The sequence below is a fragment of the Triturus cristatus genome, chromosome 8 (genome assembly GCF_964204655.1).
Source record: "Triturus cristatus chromosome 8, aTriCri1.1, whole genome shotgun sequence".
Classification (NCBI taxonomy): domain Eukaryota; kingdom Metazoa; phylum Chordata; class Amphibia; order Caudata; family Salamandridae; genus Triturus; species Triturus cristatus.
In genome coordinates, this window is record NC_140591.1 from 246,678,806 (window position 1) to 246,698,659 (window position 19,854).

At 43.7% G+C, this 19,854-nt stretch overlaps 1 protein-coding gene across 4 annotated transcripts in view; it reads left to right on the forward strand.

Moving 5' to 3' along the window:
• Nucleotides 1-19,854, forward strand: part of YAP1 (Yes1 associated transcriptional regulator) — a 263,203-nt gene that overhangs the window by 94,529 nt on the left and 148,820 nt on the right. For all 4 annotated transcript variants that reach the window (XM_085621442.1, XM_085621441.1, XM_085621443.1 and 1 more), the window contains exon 3: nt 12,487-12,602. In XM_085621442.1, the coding sequence (XP_085477568.1) occupies nt 12,487-12,602 (116 nt within the window). The remainder of the gene's footprint in view (nt 1-12,486; nt 12,603-19,854) is intronic.

A 19,854-nucleotide genomic window follows, 5' to 3' on the forward strand; every position in this document is an offset into this window, starting at 1 on the left:
TTCTAAGTAAATGATTGAAAGGTCTGTGTCTGTGGTGGTGCGCCTTGGAAGACAACGGAACGGAAGCATGCTAGGTTGATGGGAATCAAAACAACTCATCTGCGCTGTGTCATGCGCCTACATGGGGTAGTTTAATAGCTTTCAGCGGTTGTTTTGGAGACGGCCATTAACTGTTTAGACCTGTATTGAACCTCTGATAAAACGCCAGTTCTTCATTTATACAAAACAATGCCAATAAGTGTTGTTTTTCATTGCAAAGGAAGGTCATAAAAAAGTGCAAGAAAATATCGATGACTGGCTATCATATAAGTTGTAAACCTGATCTTGGAAGCTCATTTCTGTGTTGGTAAAAAAAGGGTTCTAATATTCCAAAGCCGAAGGTGTGTGTGTGTTTTATTTTTAGGTTTTCCCTAATAAACTGCGTTTAACTGTCTTTTGGTGCAAAAGACCTTTTGGGAACCATTCCATAACCTCAGCGGGCTTAGAACCTGTCCATTGCTTGAGTTTATCGTCACTCATTTGCTTGCTTCTTATAGGATGACTGACCTTTCTATTATTGTGCTTGTCTCTCCCCTGAGCATGTTTTAAAGACCATTCCCTGTGTGCAACTCCCAACCCCCACACCCTCTCCTGTGTGTGCTCTGTACTGCTCCTTCATCCCCTCAAAAGTTTAACTTCTCTACCCTTCCATTATTATTTTTTTTAATCTCCCCCGGCCTCAAGCGTCTAAATTGCTTCCTCTCCCAACGCACTACTTAATTACTACTACCCCCCCTAGTGGGACGTTTTGTTTGTTTTGTTCTATTTTATGTTTTTGGGAGGTCCTAGCTGTTCTCATTTACTGCTGGGCTGTTCCCCATGTCAAAATGCACTTCCACACAAGTGAAATATAATTTGCTTAAACTTCCAAGTGGTGTCCTCCATCTTGGGTTGGCAAATAACAAAATCAAATTACACTTGTCAGGCGGGCGTCATTCCATGTTGGGTGCGCCTGCACAGTGACTTGCCACCCTTTTTCCCCCATGCTGCTGAGCATTTGCAATTTTGTTTTTTGCGAAGTTGCACAGGATCAACAAAACCAGTTGGCCAAAAAGATGAGACCTATTTAGGTCTATTAGAGAGGGGTATTGTGCCTGTAAATCCAAAAGATGTATACTTTTTGTTTGGAAAATGCTTGAGCAGTATGACTATACAAGGTGTACTTTTCTTGCAACACTTTCTGACCGTACCAGTTTTATTCGTCTTAAAAGTATGACCCTATCATACCTTGCCTCTGTCATCGCTCATCCCCTCTGACCCAAGAGGTTGGGACTGTCGGCATCTGCAGTTAGCACCCAAAAAGCTTTCTAAGAGTAACTTATTTAATTAGAAGTCCGAATAGAAGAGCCCTGAGGCAAGCTTCCTTCTCGTGCCGAGGCTTTGCCTCTTCTTAGATATGCATCACCAACCATTCCCATCTAGTTTCTGTTTTTTCTACTTATCCAGAAGGCTTGCTTCTTTGGGTGTGTTTAATTTTAAACTCTGTTTCTGTCATGTTGTCTGCCATTTCTATAAAAAAAAATCTTTACACTTGTCTAGCAAAACGAAATCCCTTCTCTCGTGCATGCAGTTGTCAGTGACCTTCCAAACTTTGCACCCATGGGGTGGTGTAAGGTGGCCCAGGATGTCTTGGGACAATCCTTAAAACCATTTCTCTATGTTCCACCAGAGCCTTGGGGATGCTCTGTTTCCTAAAGCTCATGCAGGGAGCTGACCTCATGGTTGACCCTGAACTCCCCATGGAGCCCACAACTTTAGGAGGAGGGAAGGGTGGCAATACTGACCCTTAGATCAGTATTTCCTAATGCAGCTGGAATTTGCTAAGACTCTGAACTGGCTTAAGTGTTCACTGAAGGAAGGATCCAGATGTGACAACTGGTTGACCCATTGTGAGGACTCTACTAGTGGGACAAAAGAGCATGGCCTAACAGACTACCCCTGTATGGGGATGTCTAGTTGCATGAGTCAAGTGACCTTGCCACTCCTCTGGCCGGAAGTACCATAAGAAGCAACTACAAACCAGAGGCTGAAGATATGTTGACACTGGAGTGACCCAGCATATTCGCTGACTTCATTCCCAATTGAAGGTGGCTCTTATTTACCCGTTTCCAGTCCCTGATGAGCATAATGGTTCTTCCTCTTCACTCCATGCCTTCAAGCAGTTTCTTGTTGGCTGTCACCATGCTTCTCTAACAATTTTAAGGCTGATCCAAACCATTGTTATTCAACCGATAAGTCTTATATGTTGGCAGCCGCCCTATTCATCAGAAGTCTTACACTGTGACCAGTTTGTTTCAAGGAACTGGTTCTTGAAGATTGGTTTTCGCAGAGAAAATGGTTTTGTATGCTCCCTCCATTCAGCCCTCCGTTTCTCTGCACTGACTTAGAGACCAGTTTGTCTCAACTGGTCTCCTCTTCGCTTATCACCCTGTAAGGGTATTTATTGCACTGGAATTGGACTACCAGACCTCTAGCCTTTTTAACTGTATGCCAAGGCTGAGTGATTATCTGCCTTGGGCACCCGGGATTTAAATGGAATGCCTATTCCAGTCTGGAAGTTGGATTGTTTGGTTTGCTAGGATTTGAACTTGAACTGGGTGGTCATCCACCTTGCTTGGTAGCCCAGCTTGCACATAGATTTGCCAGGAAATTGGGGCAGATAAATGACATCTCTTTATATTTTGCAGTTCTATGTCTGGTACCCACGCCCCATTGACTGAATAGGGAAAGAATATACTGAATAAACAAGAGAACTGACAAAGGCTATCAAGGACATCCTAATCTTCACTAAAAAGTAGAGCAGGATATGTAGTACCTAATGCTTAAACACGTGCATGTCTGTAAATGAAGACTGGTTTCTTTCAGAAGTAATAGATCTGACTCGACACGTAGTTTGTGTGCAAGTTACTGTGTTATGCTGTTCTATATTTGTACCCGATACAGTTTCCAAGATTAAGCATTGAATGATTAACTACACAACCATTGGAGAGTTTAGTAACTCAAGGGAGTCGCTTGGATATCCTATTAAAGTGCAAAAGTGCTTGTATTCTCGTATGCCCAGTTGAAAGCAACACTTAACAGTAATATGCCGGTGTCTCAAAACTTAAGCATCCCAGGAGATTTGTGTTGATGTCTAAGAAATGGGACGTACTAAAGCAGAGCATTAATAGTTGTAGAATAGAAGCTGCTTGATTTCGGAAGGGTAATTTGGTCCGGTGCATAGCCTTCCCAGTCAGCTAAGTCTGTCTTATAAGTCTGTCTTATCCGTGTGAGGGTCAATAGCTGGGGGCCACTGCGTTGCACTTAGGTGGAGCAGCCTCTGGGTTCATGTGCTTGCATGTATCACTCTAAATTATTCAAATGCACAACTCCCTTAAAGGAAAGCATTCAAATACAGTACACTTTTTTTTTTTTAAACACCCAAGGAAGTTCTGATCATTCTGTAGATAAGCGATCCTGCCTCAAAACAAATGGAAAATGCCTCAGAGAAGTATGAGCGCGATATTACCTATATCCCTCCCTCGGACGAGAAAACTGCCTTCGGAAATTCCTGTGAAAGACTGTCTTCTGTGAGTCCCTCTCTCTGTATCCTGGGATAGTGGACAATGTTTTTTTGTTTGGGTATCTTCACTTAACAGTTGTAGCCAAAGGCTCCAGCCCCTATTGCACTTAAATTGAATATCCAAGACTCTGGATTCTCCAGGAAAAACAGAAGCGAGCAGTGGAGGCTGACTCAATGAGGCTTTAAGTTTGGAAATTTGCTACAGATAAATAGTCAATACACTAACAGGAATGTCCATGCGGAATCAGTGCTCATACATTTTTTTAAAATTATAGTTCATTATTAATAGACAAAGAGCAGTGAAACAGAAGGTCAAGCTATAACCTTAAAAGAAATTCTGGCCCTTAGTAAATTATAGGATAATAGGTCAAAATCTTTGCATGGTCTGCGTTCTCCACGTATATACACTAATTATACACTATACCTGCTTTCATTTACTTGTCCTTGGTGAACATGAGGGCAGACTACTACAAGTGGCCATGAGTTTTACACAGGTCTTTCATTAAATACAAAGTAGCTGATCTGTCCTCCATTCTTTGTTCTGCAGCTGTGTGTGTGTGTGTGTGTGTGTGTGTGTGTGTGTGTGTACAAACGGCTTTGCAACCTATAGCAAATTAAATGCCAATTAAATATTTTAAATGCGTTTTTGTCTTTCTGAAGGTTGTAAACTTCCTAGTACTAAAAATTGCTTATGGTTGGTCAAAGACATGTGCAGAAAATTCAAAATGAGATATTTTAGATATATTTGAATCTTGTCTCTACAAAAGAAATGATAATCTATGTACTTCTATTGTGTGCAACTCCGTATTAATAGCAGTATGCACAAATTAGTTTACAAAACACTTGTATAGCTATAGTACAAATAAAAAACCTATGACAATTAATTACATTTTCTGTAGTTTAACATTCTGTGCAAAAAAAACACTTTCTAGACAGTGTGGTACGATTTAATTGATGCAACTAGTTTTTTAGGTCTCACCTGGCGAAAGCAGCACATGCGCTGCTCTTGTCAGAGAGACCTTTTGGAATCGATTCTCAGCCGTGGGCTCATGCACGCGTCTGCATGGACAAAGATGGCTGCTTTCGCCATCTGTCCAATGCAGACAGCATGCGAGTGTCCGTGGGAGAGTGGACAGTCCCACGCCATTTTGACTTCCCGTCGCACATGCACACGCGCATGGCGGCGTGCACACGCGCGTGTATGGCGACGTGCTTTTAAATAGCGTGACCGTAGCGCGATTACTTTCATTTTTAGTCTTAAGGATTTGCTCCGTGTTTTCGAGCACGACAAAATCTGTGTGCGTGGTATTTCTATTTTAAAACAAATCTGCTAGGCTGAAGTTAGTCCTATACGCATGCAGTGAGTGACTCTGTGACAAATGTTGCTTACATGTGTTAAGGCTGACGGACTTTATTTAATGCATGATTAAAAAGTCAAAATCAGCTGCTCGCAGTTACTGTTACATTGCAACTCACGTGACAGCATGGATCGTTCCTTTATTTGATTGGGTTATATAGCAGATTTACCACACTTATGATGTCAATGTGGTGGCTATTTTTTAGTAAACTGTGTAGGAAATTTACACCCGCTGAAATTGCATAATGAGAGAAAACGCCTTATAATCTGAAATTGAATGAATGGTGCATCTTTATTTAAAATGACAGAAGGGTGTCAGGATTGCACAGTGCCTCTTCCGGACACCACTCCTCTCTCTGTAACAGACAGCTCTTCCATGAGAGGTTCAGCTTGTCAAGCACTAAGTAGCACTTATCCCCAAATTTGCTCTTTGTGTACAATTCATAACTCTGGCTAGTTAACATTCAGGAGACAATGTGTTGCCCTCTGCCAATCGGTGACCTTTCCACGCAAGGGTGGGGGGGTGGGAGCAGTGGCATGATTTTAGGGCCTTGTCACAAATGCCAAACCCTAGTTAACCACACTGCATGACATATCTCCTCTATGCAAATTTTTACAGCGCCGTAATTAAGCAGTTTAGAATTTTTATGGCAATGTTTGGGTTTTGTGGCTAAAAGCGGCGGCCAATAAAGGGCTGGGATGGATGGCACAATCCCCACTGGGCACATAGCATGTAATCCTGGACAGACAATGCAGCGTGGATGGCATTGTTTTCTGATGGTTAATCTTTCCCCCTGTTCTCGGCTCGCTCTAGGCAGGGCTCAGATGAAAACATGGCGGCCGCATTGTCGGGCGCTCGAGCCCGGCTGCAGATGGGGCTGCTGCAAGCTGCTGCGGGCATGGGCGCCGGGACAAGGGGCTTGCAGTGAGGCTGCTGTCAGCGGGGGAGTGGGCCTGGGGGCCATATGCCTCCGTTCTCCTCCCTTCTGTCGCCAAGTCTTCGGCCGGGTCCTGCTGTCAGCGCGACATGCTAATGATGGACAGCGCTTAAACTGTTTTGTTTACCTAGCAACAGACCTCTTCGTCGAGGGGGTCTTCATTAGTCACCTTAACCCCTTGCATGCCCGCCCCTTTCCCCGCCCAGTGCCGCGCTTTGTATTAGCGGGCGGAGTTCATGACGAGCTGGACTCGTCATGGGCACTGCGCCACCGCAGCCCATGACGAGTCCAGCTCGTCATGGGCACTGAAGGGGTTAAACAAGTTATGTGCGGTTAATATAGTTTTTCGAGGGCGCTCAGATGCTCTGACCTGTGAATGCTCTGCCTTCACTGGCACCAAAGGCATTCATTCCCTCCGTGCCTTTATTTCTGTTCACAGAACCGACTCTAGAAATAACAACAGCAAATGTAATTTAATGGGGATATTTGTTTACCAAAGTGCCTTTCTAAAAGTTGCCATTGTTGCACATGTCTATGTTTTGTTGCTTAGATCGCGAGAGTTTATTCTTCTCACAAAACAAAAACACGCTTAGCCTTTTGGTTAATTGTTGGATAGAGCTAGAACTATTATTATATGTTATCCGCATCATTGCTTGAACAGAATAATGCTGAGAAAAGTGGGACTTTTGGTGCCAAATATTTTAAACGAAGGTGTGTGTCTTTTATAAACAAACATATTCTCAATTTATGTTCGAAACACTTATGAAGAGTTAGAGCAAACAAATGCTCTCAACACATACATGCACTGTGAACGAAAGGAGTGCATCGGTAACTGTCTGTGTCTTAAATAACACAAGAGCCTAAATAACTATCTTTAATTTTATAGAAACGCCTGTAGGAATAATGTTATTTTACCATGTTTAAAGTACCGACTAACTTCCATGCATGTTGTTGCAGCCGTCTGTGTATCTGCCTACCTGCCTATATTTATTTCAGTCACATGCATAACCTTCTATACATCCATCCATACATCCGTTTGTCTATCTAATCTGCTAGGGTATCGTTCTCTGTGCAGATGCTATGATCACGTTATCACCTGCCTGTTGTGTTAATTGGTCATATGTCATTTGTACAGCCCAGAGAATTTTATATAAATAATTTTATTAAATCTAAATTACTTTTCATCTATCTGTTTAGCTTTCTTCCGTAGTAGTCGTTAATTTACTTAACCTTTTGGAGAAAAAAAAAACTTTGCATGGAACAGTTTATATGGTATTTTACCCAATTGAAATCTGTTTATCTGTCTGCCCCTTTCCCATCTTTCCGTCTATACTGACGTTCTGCATAGAGGCAGCTATGATTTATAGTGCTTAGACTCTGCAAACCTGCAATCTTTAGTGCTGCATGATATCATTACTGCTGTAGATAACCTGGTTGTGACTATTCTCTATCCACCCATCTGGGTTTCTCTCCGCCCTCATTTATTGACGGATGCGGATACATCGTTGACCCAGCATAGCAGAATATTGGCGTTGGTTCCGTATCATACCCACATCGGATACCTCTTCTGCTGTAAGTAGTTGTAACAATTAGAGAGGGGGCTCCATTGTCTTAGAATTCAACGTAGTGTACTCTGCCATCACTGTCATGTCATATAAGAATTATGTGGACAATTAAGCAACCAACAAGGTCTAACACGGTTCATCGCTCGCAGTATAACAATTGCATTTGAGATTCCAATATTGCTGCTCAGGAGTAAACGGGGAACACACGTAGCAAATTATCCAGTGTACGAAGTGGTGCTTGTAAACTTACTCCATTAGGTGCTTGGTGCAGTAGGGCAAGGCGACCTACTTTATTTCTGGGCACTGAGTACTAAAATCTGATTAAACTAAGAGTCAAATACCGGAGATCACACAGAATGCAGTGTAAGGTTGAGCTATTAAAGCGTTCGCATCAGACCTTAACACAGTATACATGAACAATTGTGTCCTGTCTTGCACGCAATCCATGACCCTGCACGTCGAAAAGAAAAAAAACAAGCATTGAAAATGCAATAGGTCGCGCCTTTCATTAAGTTGAAGCCATTTGCTTTGCTATACAATACCATTAGCAAAGTAAATGGCTTTAACTTAAAGGCGAGACCTATTGTATTTTTAATGCTTGTTAGACTTAGCTTCGACCCCAGTTAATTTTTGCAGGATCATAGTAAGGGTTCCATAATTTGACAAGGAGGAATACTTATAGTATGGTGATACAGTAAGTCAGCTTCCTTCAGTTGAAGGGTTTGAGGTAACACAGGAGACGGCATCCGTGATTCACTTATGTAAGCGTCAGTGATTTACTTGGGGTTTAGGTAAGTGAAAAGATGAATAGAAGACAATTATAGTTTCCATTGCCCTCAGGTTAGATGGAAGAGTATGACTGCTTGAAAAGCTGATGAAATATTGTGTGTAACGTGGGACTGTACATACACTTGCTCTGCATACTCCTGCTATCTAGTTATGGGCTTAGGTGTTTGCAAGTTGTTTTTGTTCAAAGAAGTTTCAAGTCAGAAGACACCTTATGACTCCACCCTCAGGCTCACAATGCACCAGTACAAAGACTTTTTTCTCTTTCCGCAATCTTGGTTGGACGCTGAAGCACCAGCTTTGAGACCGATGTAGCTTTTCACCGAGACCTTAGTTGCTAGCCACCAAAACTTCGGCCCCAACGACCGGAGAACTTCATGGAACACAGACTACCTTTGGTGCTAGAATACGATTGTGACAGAAAAACTCTACTCGAGCGCCATCAATGAGGAAAACAGTCCTATAAAGAGTGACTGTTGTGGAGAGTTGTTATAAAGTGGACACAATTACAATATTGCCCTAAATGTAACACAGATTTTCATTGTTTCAATCAGTATCAGGTTTGCATGTTTTGTTTGTCACCCAACCACAACAAGGCAACCCGCTTGGGGTGTAAAGCGTTCAGGTGCAAGAAACCCATCCAGCACTGACACGCACACTGCGAGGCACACCACAAAATTGAGTTTGACACCTTATGGTCTGAACCCCTTTAGCCTCAAGCAAGACTACGGCAGCATCACCACTTATCCATACCATCTAAGCTCTGATTTCCTAAGAAGCCAGCTTCTGACTTAAAATCCTTGACTCCGAAGTCTGACTCCAGTGAGGCAGCTATCACACTAAAGCTCACCAAGTTGTCCAGTGTCAGGCAAAGAATAATATTCATCCCTCCACCGCACAGAGGAGGAAGCTCACCTTTGTGGAGCACATCTATGAGGTGCTTCAGGCATGTCATGTCCCCAAGGTGGTTAAGGACAAGTCCAGCAACCCACCAATACAACCTCCTACCCCTAGGTCTTGCACATCACCACCACTTACTCCTTGGCCTGCACACCTTCACCGCCTCAGTTATCTCAGCCACCCTCTCACTCCGTGGGAAGAAATGAAGGGGAGGCACTTCATCTCTGAGGTAGAGTGCTCTATCTTTAAACTCTGTTCTTTTGAAGGTATTCAATTGAAGACTTCAAAATATGGGAATGATGTGTTATTATTTTTCCCGGAACCAACATGACCATGCAGGGACCAACACTTACACGCAGAAACGAGACTGCATAAGAGCCATTGCTTTCGACAACCGGAAGGTAGGAAAAACAATATGGGTGGACCCCAAGCCCAAGCGAAGTTACTCCACCTATAATGACTCGAATCTCCTTTGAAGAAAAACAGCCTGCCATGTCCGGATCCAACACTACAGCACGAGTAGGCTAAGCATGTAAATCTACAGCACAACACGCTCTGAAGAAATACTTTCAGAGTAACATTTTCCTTCCCTATTCACAGTTTTTCCATGCTGGAACATGTTTTACTTCTGCCCTTGTCACTAGAACCAGGCCAACCTTGGATAGGAGTTAGTGAATCCCCCTAAACCATTTAGGTTTTTGGGTGTGTTCATACTCTCAGTGGATTCCACCCATTGTACTACTGCTTCCAGCCTGTGAATGGAGGTATGTGGAAAGGTGGAAAAATCAGAGCCATGGTAGAATCCAAACCCAGATATAATAAAAGCGCTTTCAATAATCAGATAGGCAATTATCAGAGTTGTAATAAAGAGTACAGTGCCATAATTTGTCAGCTCACTGCATATCACTAAAAGAGAAGGGTCGAATTTTTTACAGAACAAGTTTATTTCTGATCGATTATAGAATTCTACACACCTGCACTCAGTGGTTTACTACAGGTAAAGTATTGTCAACCTCCTTTGTCTGTGTGCTTGCCACCAACTGACCCGCCTACCCTCCATTGTCCATGTGCTTGCCCCCAACCCCACCCGCCTACCTTCCATTGTCTGTGCTTGCCCCAACCACACTCATTAAACCTGTTCAACCTCCATTGTCCGTGTGCGTGCTCCAGCCCATTCTGCCCACCCTAAATGTTTTTTTTAATGGGAGGATAAAAAAACCTTGAAGGTATATGATGACACCCAACTGCGGTGAAATTGCAGTACCTTTGTATAATGGGATGCATTCACCTGCCATGTGCCACATTCCATGCTTTACTCATGACGTAAATGACAGAAACGTACACCTTATAACTGTCTGCTAAATTTTGTGTGGATTCACTAGATAGTGCTGCATTTATTAACAAACGAACATGTGACAATGCGAAAACCTGACTTTTTATCCCTGCGCCCCCTACCATTTTACCCCACCCCCTACTATTTTTCCCCTCTTGGCGGGACTGCATATAATTTGGCAGGTTGGACATTAGTTGATTACGCTAAGCTGGTGCCAGATGTGCAAGATGACGAGCAGTTGTGACATAACTCGGTTTACGACTGCTCCATTATACTTCGACGGTTTATCACAGCCTAACTCTATACTGTTTTCCCGGGCAGCGCATGCACTGCTCTGCGAGGCATGCTGTATTGAGGTAGGGACTCGAAGCTCCGCCCTCATTTTGCATTGGTTTGTCATTGTCCACTGTAAACTGTCTGCTCATTGGTCAAAAGGCTTAGTAGACCATCCTCAGTACTGCCTTGTCTCATTTTGTATCCGCCCATGGCAACCCCCCCCCCCCCCCCCCCCCCGGGTTATTTGTGTTGTTGCTCAGTAGGCTTTAATTACAGCCTCCGAGCACTATTCGTTTCTTAAATGATGGACAAGCATCTTCTGGACAGTAACAAACCAAAGCATTTCTAGCTGGTGAATACTTGATTGATCGTTCTATATTTATCTTGGGCATTCATGGACAGACGCCGAGACAATGGGGCACTGTTGAGGAAATTAGAAGATGAAGGAAAAGATGAGGAATGGAAGAAAGTGCAAGGAGTGTTAGCACACTTAACACTTGAGTGAGTTGTGACATTTACATTCAAAACTGATGGGATAGGATGTTACTCAGTAGGAGAATAAAGTATTTTGAGGTCAAATCAGTGGGCTGTGACATTTGGTCCCAAAAGCATAGATGTATTACCTTGAAACAGTGCAGTTTAGTTAGACTCTAGAGCAGGTCCTGCTTTAAAGGAATGTTGCATGGTAATGTGAAGAATTGCAAGTAAATAGCATGGGAATACATATGTATTAGTGTGAAAGCAAAGAACTGTACAATAATATTGGTGTAGGTTAAAAAGTCAGGTGATTGTTGTACTGCCAAGCCAGACCTAAAAAAAACCATGTAGGTCAATGACTGCCCTCCTGTCATCTGTGCTGCTGCCAGAGAAAAACAGCATTCATTATCTAGTTATCCAAGACAATTTTAATAGCATTACAACATCATATGTATGCCCCTGAAAGTTCAAACTTAGGCAGCGGAATAAATAAACAAAATGATCACAACTGCGAGGAGGGCAAACACTTTTTTGTGGAAGCACACAGCATCTGCCCAGTCAAAACGTACTACTGGCTCACAAAATGTGGGCGGACCCAAAGCCCCTCTTAAGTGATCATCACACAATTATCTGGCGACAGCTGCGCTGTCAAGTCAGACAATAAAAAAGTTGTACACTTATGAATTTATTGGGAACTATCCTTCTCATGATACTATTGTTTCATCTATTGACTTGCTATGAAATGGACTTTAGAAACAAGTCTTTTACCCTCCATAATCATAACTACATCTCATGGAAATGCTTGCTCTCAAGTGAGATCTTATAAAGCCATTCACATTAAGGCAATGGTTCAAAACCTATACCAACTTCCACAACCATCCTTCGACTGAACCAATGACTCACTGTCTTGGCCAAGCTTTGCAGGGATTAAGTTTACGCAAGGAAGATTTAGTCATAACAAATGCAAACTAGGCTAAGACTGTGCCACATGGTCCTCATCCGTTGTTGAATATGAGACTAGTGTAAATGTAGGTGATTCCTAGTACCAATTACTGTGAAAGTAGGTGACATGGAAGCTTACTCGTGGGTTTTACCTCTAGACAACCAAGATTTGAGTTTAAATATGCCATAGTTGCATATATTAACTGCCTCAATCTTCTCCTGGGACTGTTGATTTTTAATATTTCTGCATCAAGTAACAGTTAACAGAAAAAATCAAGATTGTGTAACACATTGATTCTTTCTTTTGTTAGTCACATAGATCAGACTACAACGTGGCAGGACCCCAGAAAGGCCATGCTTTCACAGATGAATGTTACAGCCCCCACCAGCCCTCCGGTGCAGCAGAATCTCATGAATCCTACAACCGGTAAGACAAAAAACACAACCACTTGGTAACAGAATGTTTTGAGGATGGGTGGTGAAATTGAATACGTATGTATTTTGGTAGTAAAGGATGCAAATCTACAGTATGCAATTTACATCCATGGAAAGCTATAGTGGATAGTAATATATTGCAGAAACATGCTGATGTGGAGGATCAATGGCTAGGTTTCCATGCTAAGTGCGATGGTTCTTATCAGTCAGTCAGTCAAAAGCTTTTATTTCGGTAAAATACCATAAAAAGACATAAATAGTTATTTACAATAAAATTGATTAAAGTATACAATGCATAGAGTACAATCCATCAAAGACATTATTTTTAAAAATAAAATTACAGAACGCAATTAAAACATTACAAGTAGAGACAGAATAAAACAATATCCCTGTCCCTAAAATAATCTCGCATCTCGACTAGCTTTTACTAAAGCGCTGAAATCATCTCTAGGGACGGAATTAACTCAGAATTTGTATTTTTTTGGACCTAGAGAACCACATAGAAAGGAGGAATCTGGCCGTCGCAAACACTATCATTGGAGTCGTATCGTACTTGAGGATTCTAAACACCTCCTGGTAGTCCCTAAGGCCCCTGGACTTACCGAGTTGGATGATCCACTTCTTCCTTGCCTTAATGTATAGTGGGCAAAAAAGGACAACATGCAACTCTGTCTCACAGGTATCAATACATTCAGGACACAAGCTCGGAGAGTAGGACTCATTAGACCACCTATGTGTAAAAGCCCTCAATGGTAACGAGCCGTGTCTAAACTGAATGTATAGTTTCTTTGCCAATGGGGGTTCGATAAAATCCAGGAAAGCTTCAAAATGGGGACTGATCTTAATGTCCAAGAAGGTGTTGGTAAGCCTACCCAAAGTTGAATGTAATAAAATTTCCTTCTGGTACAACTGTAGAGCCTCAATCAATGATTTCTTAGTTAACAAACAGCTTGTCTCTTCCGGTACAGACCTCAGGTCCCCCATTCCTATTCGATAACAGAGGTTCTTTACATATGTGAGCCAAGGTATTTTCCCCAAATTCCCCCTTGACAAGAGATCACCAAGATCCTGCCTGTAGCTCGCAAGCTCGGGTGTTGACCAGAGTCGTCTCCAATACAGGAGAGGGCGGTTCAAGGCGATCTCTTCAATAGGGACTAAGCCTAAATCCCATCTTAGGGGAATTAAGGGGGTACTCATGGGTAATTTCAGGAGTCGCCTAGTAAAAGAATTCTCAGTTGAAGTTAAAGGGGCAATACTACAGTGTCCCCAAAGCTCAGCGCCATAGAGCGCGCCCCCTCTAGCTTGGGATTTGTAAATTTCCATAGGGGGGCCCAAGGGTTTAGAAGAGGTATTATTAAAGACCTTCAGGATGCCCCCCACGGATTGTGTTAACTTCAGATTGGCCTTCGCCATATGGGACCCCCATTTCATTTTATCATTAAGAGTTACCCCCAAATAATCAAAAGTGGATACCCTATCCAGCTGAGGAAGAGGACAGTTAGCTGAACTAGAGCTGAAAACCATGAATTTTGTTTTAGATAAATTCAATTCCAGATCCCTTTTTTTACAGAAGGCGCAGAAAGCCTCAAAGGAACGCTGGATGCCCATAAAAGATTTAGACAGCAGGAGCGTATCATCCGCGAACATTAGGGCAGGTATCTTGCGCCCGCTAACATTGGGGAATCCAGATTAGTGGCACACAAAAGGTGCTCAATCAGCCCGTTAATAAAAAGGGAAAAGAGTGTTGGGGCCAAAACACATCCCTGCCTCACACCCTTTTCAACCGGAAAAGGACCTGAGATTTCCCCACATCTCCCATATCTCACCCTTGCATAAGTGCCTTCATGCATACGTTTAAATAAGTGGCAGAGATAAGGGGGAGCACCCATCTTCAATAATAACACCCATAGTTTCTCCCTTTGGACCATGTCAAACGCGGACCGAAGGTCCACGAAGATCAAATAGAGGTTACCAGCACCCATAGAAACTGTCTTCCAGTAGTAGATCAGCTGTAACCTGAACAGTTGATCAATGGTAGAAACTTTTGCTCGAAAGCCCGCTTGGAGAGAGGTTAGAATTTGATGGTCCTCCATCCAAGTCTGTAATCTTGCCAAAAGGACTCTGGCAAACAGTTTCTGTAGAACATCGATCAAACTTATGGGGCGATAGTTGGCCGGGTCCAACGGGGAAGATTTTTTTATGGATGGGTATAATTTCGGCTCCTAACCAGGTGTCTGGGATCTCAAGGCCCTGCAGAATAGCATTAAAGTAAACCCGAATGTAGGGGGCCCAGTTTTTTATTTCACTTCGATACAGATCGCCAGGGATCCTATTGAGCCCCGGGGCTTTCCCCACAGATAGGGTACTAAGGGCCAACTCAATTTCCAAGAGGGTGCAAGATCGACTCTCCAAATCCTCATGTTCAGGATGAACCACAGCATTATCATTTAGCTGGAAAGCTGGGTCTAGTCTACTACTAGACCCAGTATTACTAGTATTACTAAGCGAATAGAGGGGTTTGAATTGCTCAAGCCAAACCTCCTCGCTAAGATTAGGGAGAATGGCTGACAGACTTTCTGCCGAACCTGTTCGTACAAGGTTCCAAAAAGCCCTCAAATCACGATCTTCTAGTGCTTGCTTCATACTTGGCCATCTTGAATCCTCCCACTCGGATTTTGCCTCTTTAATCAAATTTTTATAATAGACCCTCGCAACTCTAATGCTTGACTGAGTACCCTCTTTTACTTCCCTAATCAAAGCAGTCTTAGCCAACCTGCAGGTTTTATTATATAAGTGGTCAATCTTTGGAGTCCTTGACCTCAGCGTAGTAGGGCTGTAAAAAAAGCCAACCAGACCACCAAGAAGTTTATTGTGAATGTCTTTCAGATCCAGGAAGTGATTCTGCAAAATATCACCATTAGGACTCAAAAGGTGGGAGACCTCCTCTAGGGAGCAAGCAACGCTGAGGTATAATTCCGCCAGCCTTGCCTCATCGGTCACGACCCTTGCCCACCTAATGCGTCTACCACCTGCAGCTAACACCAGGTTCTCGCTACTTGGTATAGCTGGGCCCAAAGGAACTGAACGACCACCAATATTGGTTACCAGTTCTAATGACAGTAAATTGTGGTCGCTGTCGACCCTAGGTATAACAGAAAAGGCTGCTAGATAACCCCAGAATTCGACATTCACCAAGATCTAATCAATTGTCGAACAGTTCCCGGGTCTATTAAAAGTATAGGAACCCGGGACATCGGGAAGGAGTCTGCCATTACAAGCCCTCAAGGAATGAAAAATAACTAACTTGTTGATCTCAAGGGCCAAAGGCAAAAGACGTTTTTCTGGGTACATAGTACAGTCTGGGATTTTATAATTTTCATCCTCGTCTCGAGTAGCTGAGGGAATCCCGAGGAGAGGTTCAAAGTGGCAGTTAAAATCAGCACCTATTATTTTATAGGACAAAGGGGGAAGAGAATGTAAAATGGCGTCTAAGGCACCCAAAATCGATAAGCCCAGCTGCACCGGATGGGGACGCAAGTAGACATTAAGTACTACCAGAGAGTATCCGGCGGGGAAAGTAAGTAGCAAACAAAGAATATCAAGGCACTGTGAATCTATGGTCTTAATTGTGCAACCTAAATGAGTTGCAACCCAAACAAGTAACCCCCCCGAAGGTCTACTCCTGCCTCCTTGAACCGCGGGGACGAAAAAGGACGCATAGCCCACCCTCACTGGAATGTGCCGTAGCCACGTTTCTTGAAATTGGCAAATATCATGTTTGTCGACTAGCTCTCCCCACTCTGGGTTAGGGAGTTTAGACCCCAAACCAGCCACGTTCCAGGACCTGACTAGAGGTCTGCGTGTAACTGCATGGGGGGACTAACCGCTAGAGGGACACAAATGCCACAGCAGTGGGAGGCTATTCGGTTAGGAGAACCAGACTCCTAGGATCCATGAGTATAATTATTGCTTTGGAGGGATGAGGGGATGGAGATAGATCCTGTCCCGGTTCCATATGCTACATTAGATAGGGCCACCTCCACACTAGAACCACACCTTACCAGGCCTCCTTTCACAAGCAAGTGCTTTCCTTCGGTATGCCTCAGAGATGATGGTCAATCCACAGAGCTGAGTGCATCAAATCGGTTAGCAACCGGGATATTAAAATAGTAATTATGGGTGACCTGGTGAAAATAAGGCAGTTCCACGGGATTTAGTGCGCAAGGGTACATATAAAAGTACCCCAAGTGGCAGGTGTCAATAGAGCCTAATTTAGACTTCCCTCCATAATCCAGTATGTGGCCAACTACTCTCGGGTCCCTAAAATTAATTAGGACACAGTCCCCCACCAATGTCCTTAGGTCTAGTCCCCAGCCAACAAACCTTGCGAACAAAAAGGATCTCCCCCTGGCCTACTCCATTCAATGGTCTGTTTTGGGATAACCAGTGAATGACTTTATTTTTTAGTTCGTGCTATGTTTCCCCCTTGTCACTTGATAATGGAGGAACTCCTGTGAGCACCGCCACGTAGGGTGAAGCCTCGGGGGGGGGGGGGGGGGAGCTGTGGATAGGGAGATGAATTAACCGGGCCCAATATACCCAAGTTCCCACCCGAGTTAGATGGTGGCCTACCCACTCCCAGGGTCCGTGTAGTACAATCCTTAATACTAGGATGTTGATCACAAGCTACTGGATCAATAGGAGCTCGAGGGATATTAGAAGGAATAGAGGGGCCACCAGAAGGAGAAGGAAGAACTGGCCACACCAAGGGCGGCTGAGCTGAAGCAGGTAGAGTAGGTTGAGAGGAGGAAGTAGTGGGAACCTGTGAGGTAGATTTACTAATCCTAGGTTGTAATCCAACACCCTCCAAACTACCAGGATCATACAAGGCTAGATTTGGCTGCTTTTTCCCAATACCTTTGGTGTTGATCAAGGATACCAATCTGTCGATCTTAGACGACAAAGTTTTTAAAAAAACATTTAGGGACTGGTCTATATGAGACTGTAGATCTATTAATAGATCAGTAGCCCACACCGGCGGGCTTGAGATAAGTGGATAATGAACTGAATCTGAATGGACAAGGCTAGCTGCGGAAGGGGCAGGATTGTTACCCATTTTTATCACTTTCTGGTTTTTTTCTTTGCCTTTACCCGCTTTTTGAGCGCCACTGTAGATACCAAGGTGGATGAAAGTGGACCAGCTTCCACTTGTTCAGACTCTACTGGTGTAGTCTGGGCACATGGTAGATGAGTAAAAGAGGGCAACATGAAAGACAGGGCTTCCGCATCCACCTGGTTTAGAGAATCTACCGAACCGTCATCCAGAGGGGGTGCCAAAGAAATAGCGGGCGTAATAGACAACCGACTTTCAGTGTTTTCAATAGCTGTGGCAACCACCCCGATTGTTTTCTGGAGCATTTTGTCAATAGCTGTGAGGCTCGGGAGCGGCGGATTTGAATTTGCAAGTTGCCTAGTCATTGGGCGGGCAGTAGATGGCTTACAATGTTTCCCCATAATTAGAGCAGCAATAATAAAAAGAAAATACTCCACTTATGGGAGGTAACTAGTAGCTAAACAGAAGGATGTAAGAAATAAAACACTCTATGCACAGCTTGTGACTGGATGCTTACATATAAAAAACAACAATTACATTACTAAGCATAAAAGGGGAGGGACACCAAACTAACCCACTTTCACCAGTAAGGAGGTGTGGCCCAGCCCGGCCTCCTTCGGCCTTTGACGGGCAAGGACGGGCACGCCCTTGGCCCGGGCGCTGCCCGCGCGCGGGGGCAGCTGGCGGCCTTTAAGGTGTTCCGGCGCTGCCAGGCGTCGTCACCAGCGTGCGCCGACGCAGGGGATGCTGGGGGATGGAGTTCTCGCTGGCCGTTCCCCTCACGGCGGCGAAGTTCGTGGGCTAAATGCTGTTAGGAGAGCCCGCTGCAAAGCCGTTCACCTCACGGCAGGTAAGAGATGCAAGGGATATGGCACAAGAGTTCAAGAGCGCGTCCCTGCGCTTCACTTTATCCCGTTTCGCTGCTTGTGCTGTCTCTGCCTTCCGCTGATGGTTCTTTTGATGATGCCTTAAGAGTTATTTTTTGGACAAAAAAATGAAATTCCCTTTAAGATACATTTTTTCATGAAAATGTATTGGTTTGGTTGCATCATAATTAAATGTTCAAACGGAGAACTAACCTACTTATAATTTCATAACTATAGTCTAACTCTTACATGAATAGGTTCTCTTGAGTAATACGTCTTAAAAATACCCCTTTTGAATCTAGTTTGAAAAATATATTATCTCAAAATATTGAGTTCTGAGATTTATATCATGAGCTTGTTTTTGCGTTACAAAGAAATCATTGATTGCCAGATTCTGCAGGGTACATGGCCTGCTGTTTCACATCGATTATGCCAGTCACTAGTTTGGTTTGTTCCCAACCTGCCCCTCTTTACCTCTGCTACATCACTTTCAAAGCATCCATCCCAACAGGAAGTTACATCTCTGGCTTTAAGCCAAATCCATCTTTAAAAGAACGCTTGCAGGTAGACCTCGTTTCCCAGCGTCCATCTTTATAAGAAGCAGTCTCCAGATTTCCTAGGAAGTAACGTTCCTGTTTTCCATCGGTCATTTCCTGCCTGCCCCTACTTTAGGCAGCTCTATTTGGACCTAGATAAATATATGACCTGAATTCCTGCTCCAGATAAACTAGCTTAATGTGTTCACACTGTTCCCACACTCCTATCCAAACACATTCACACCATTCACACACCTAACTCCGGTTTCTCATCCATTTACCACTTACTAGAATACACACCTGTACAGCAGTGCATCACAACCTACTTAATTGATACTCATCAATATACACCCACTGCAGTCATACAATGTAGACCGCACCCAACACAACCTGGATGCACACATCATAACTTAAACCTGGTTCACATTCTCCTCCGCACACAGCCTGGACATCCTCATCCTGATGGTTATAGATTGCAACACATACACAGCACACTGAAAACAGGAGGGGGGGCGTAGTCCTACATAGGATATCCTGGTCCTGTACTCTAAGCAACTCTACCACACCTACATCTTTCAAGCTCATCTCTGCCACTTCCCACTCTCAACCTCCAAAACAGCCTCCTTTTATCTGATTTGCCAACTGCCTCGTCCATACAAGCACCTATGGAAGAAGTCTCAGTCCTCACCTCTGCAGTCACCCAGCTTAGCCACCCCGCACTCCTCAAGA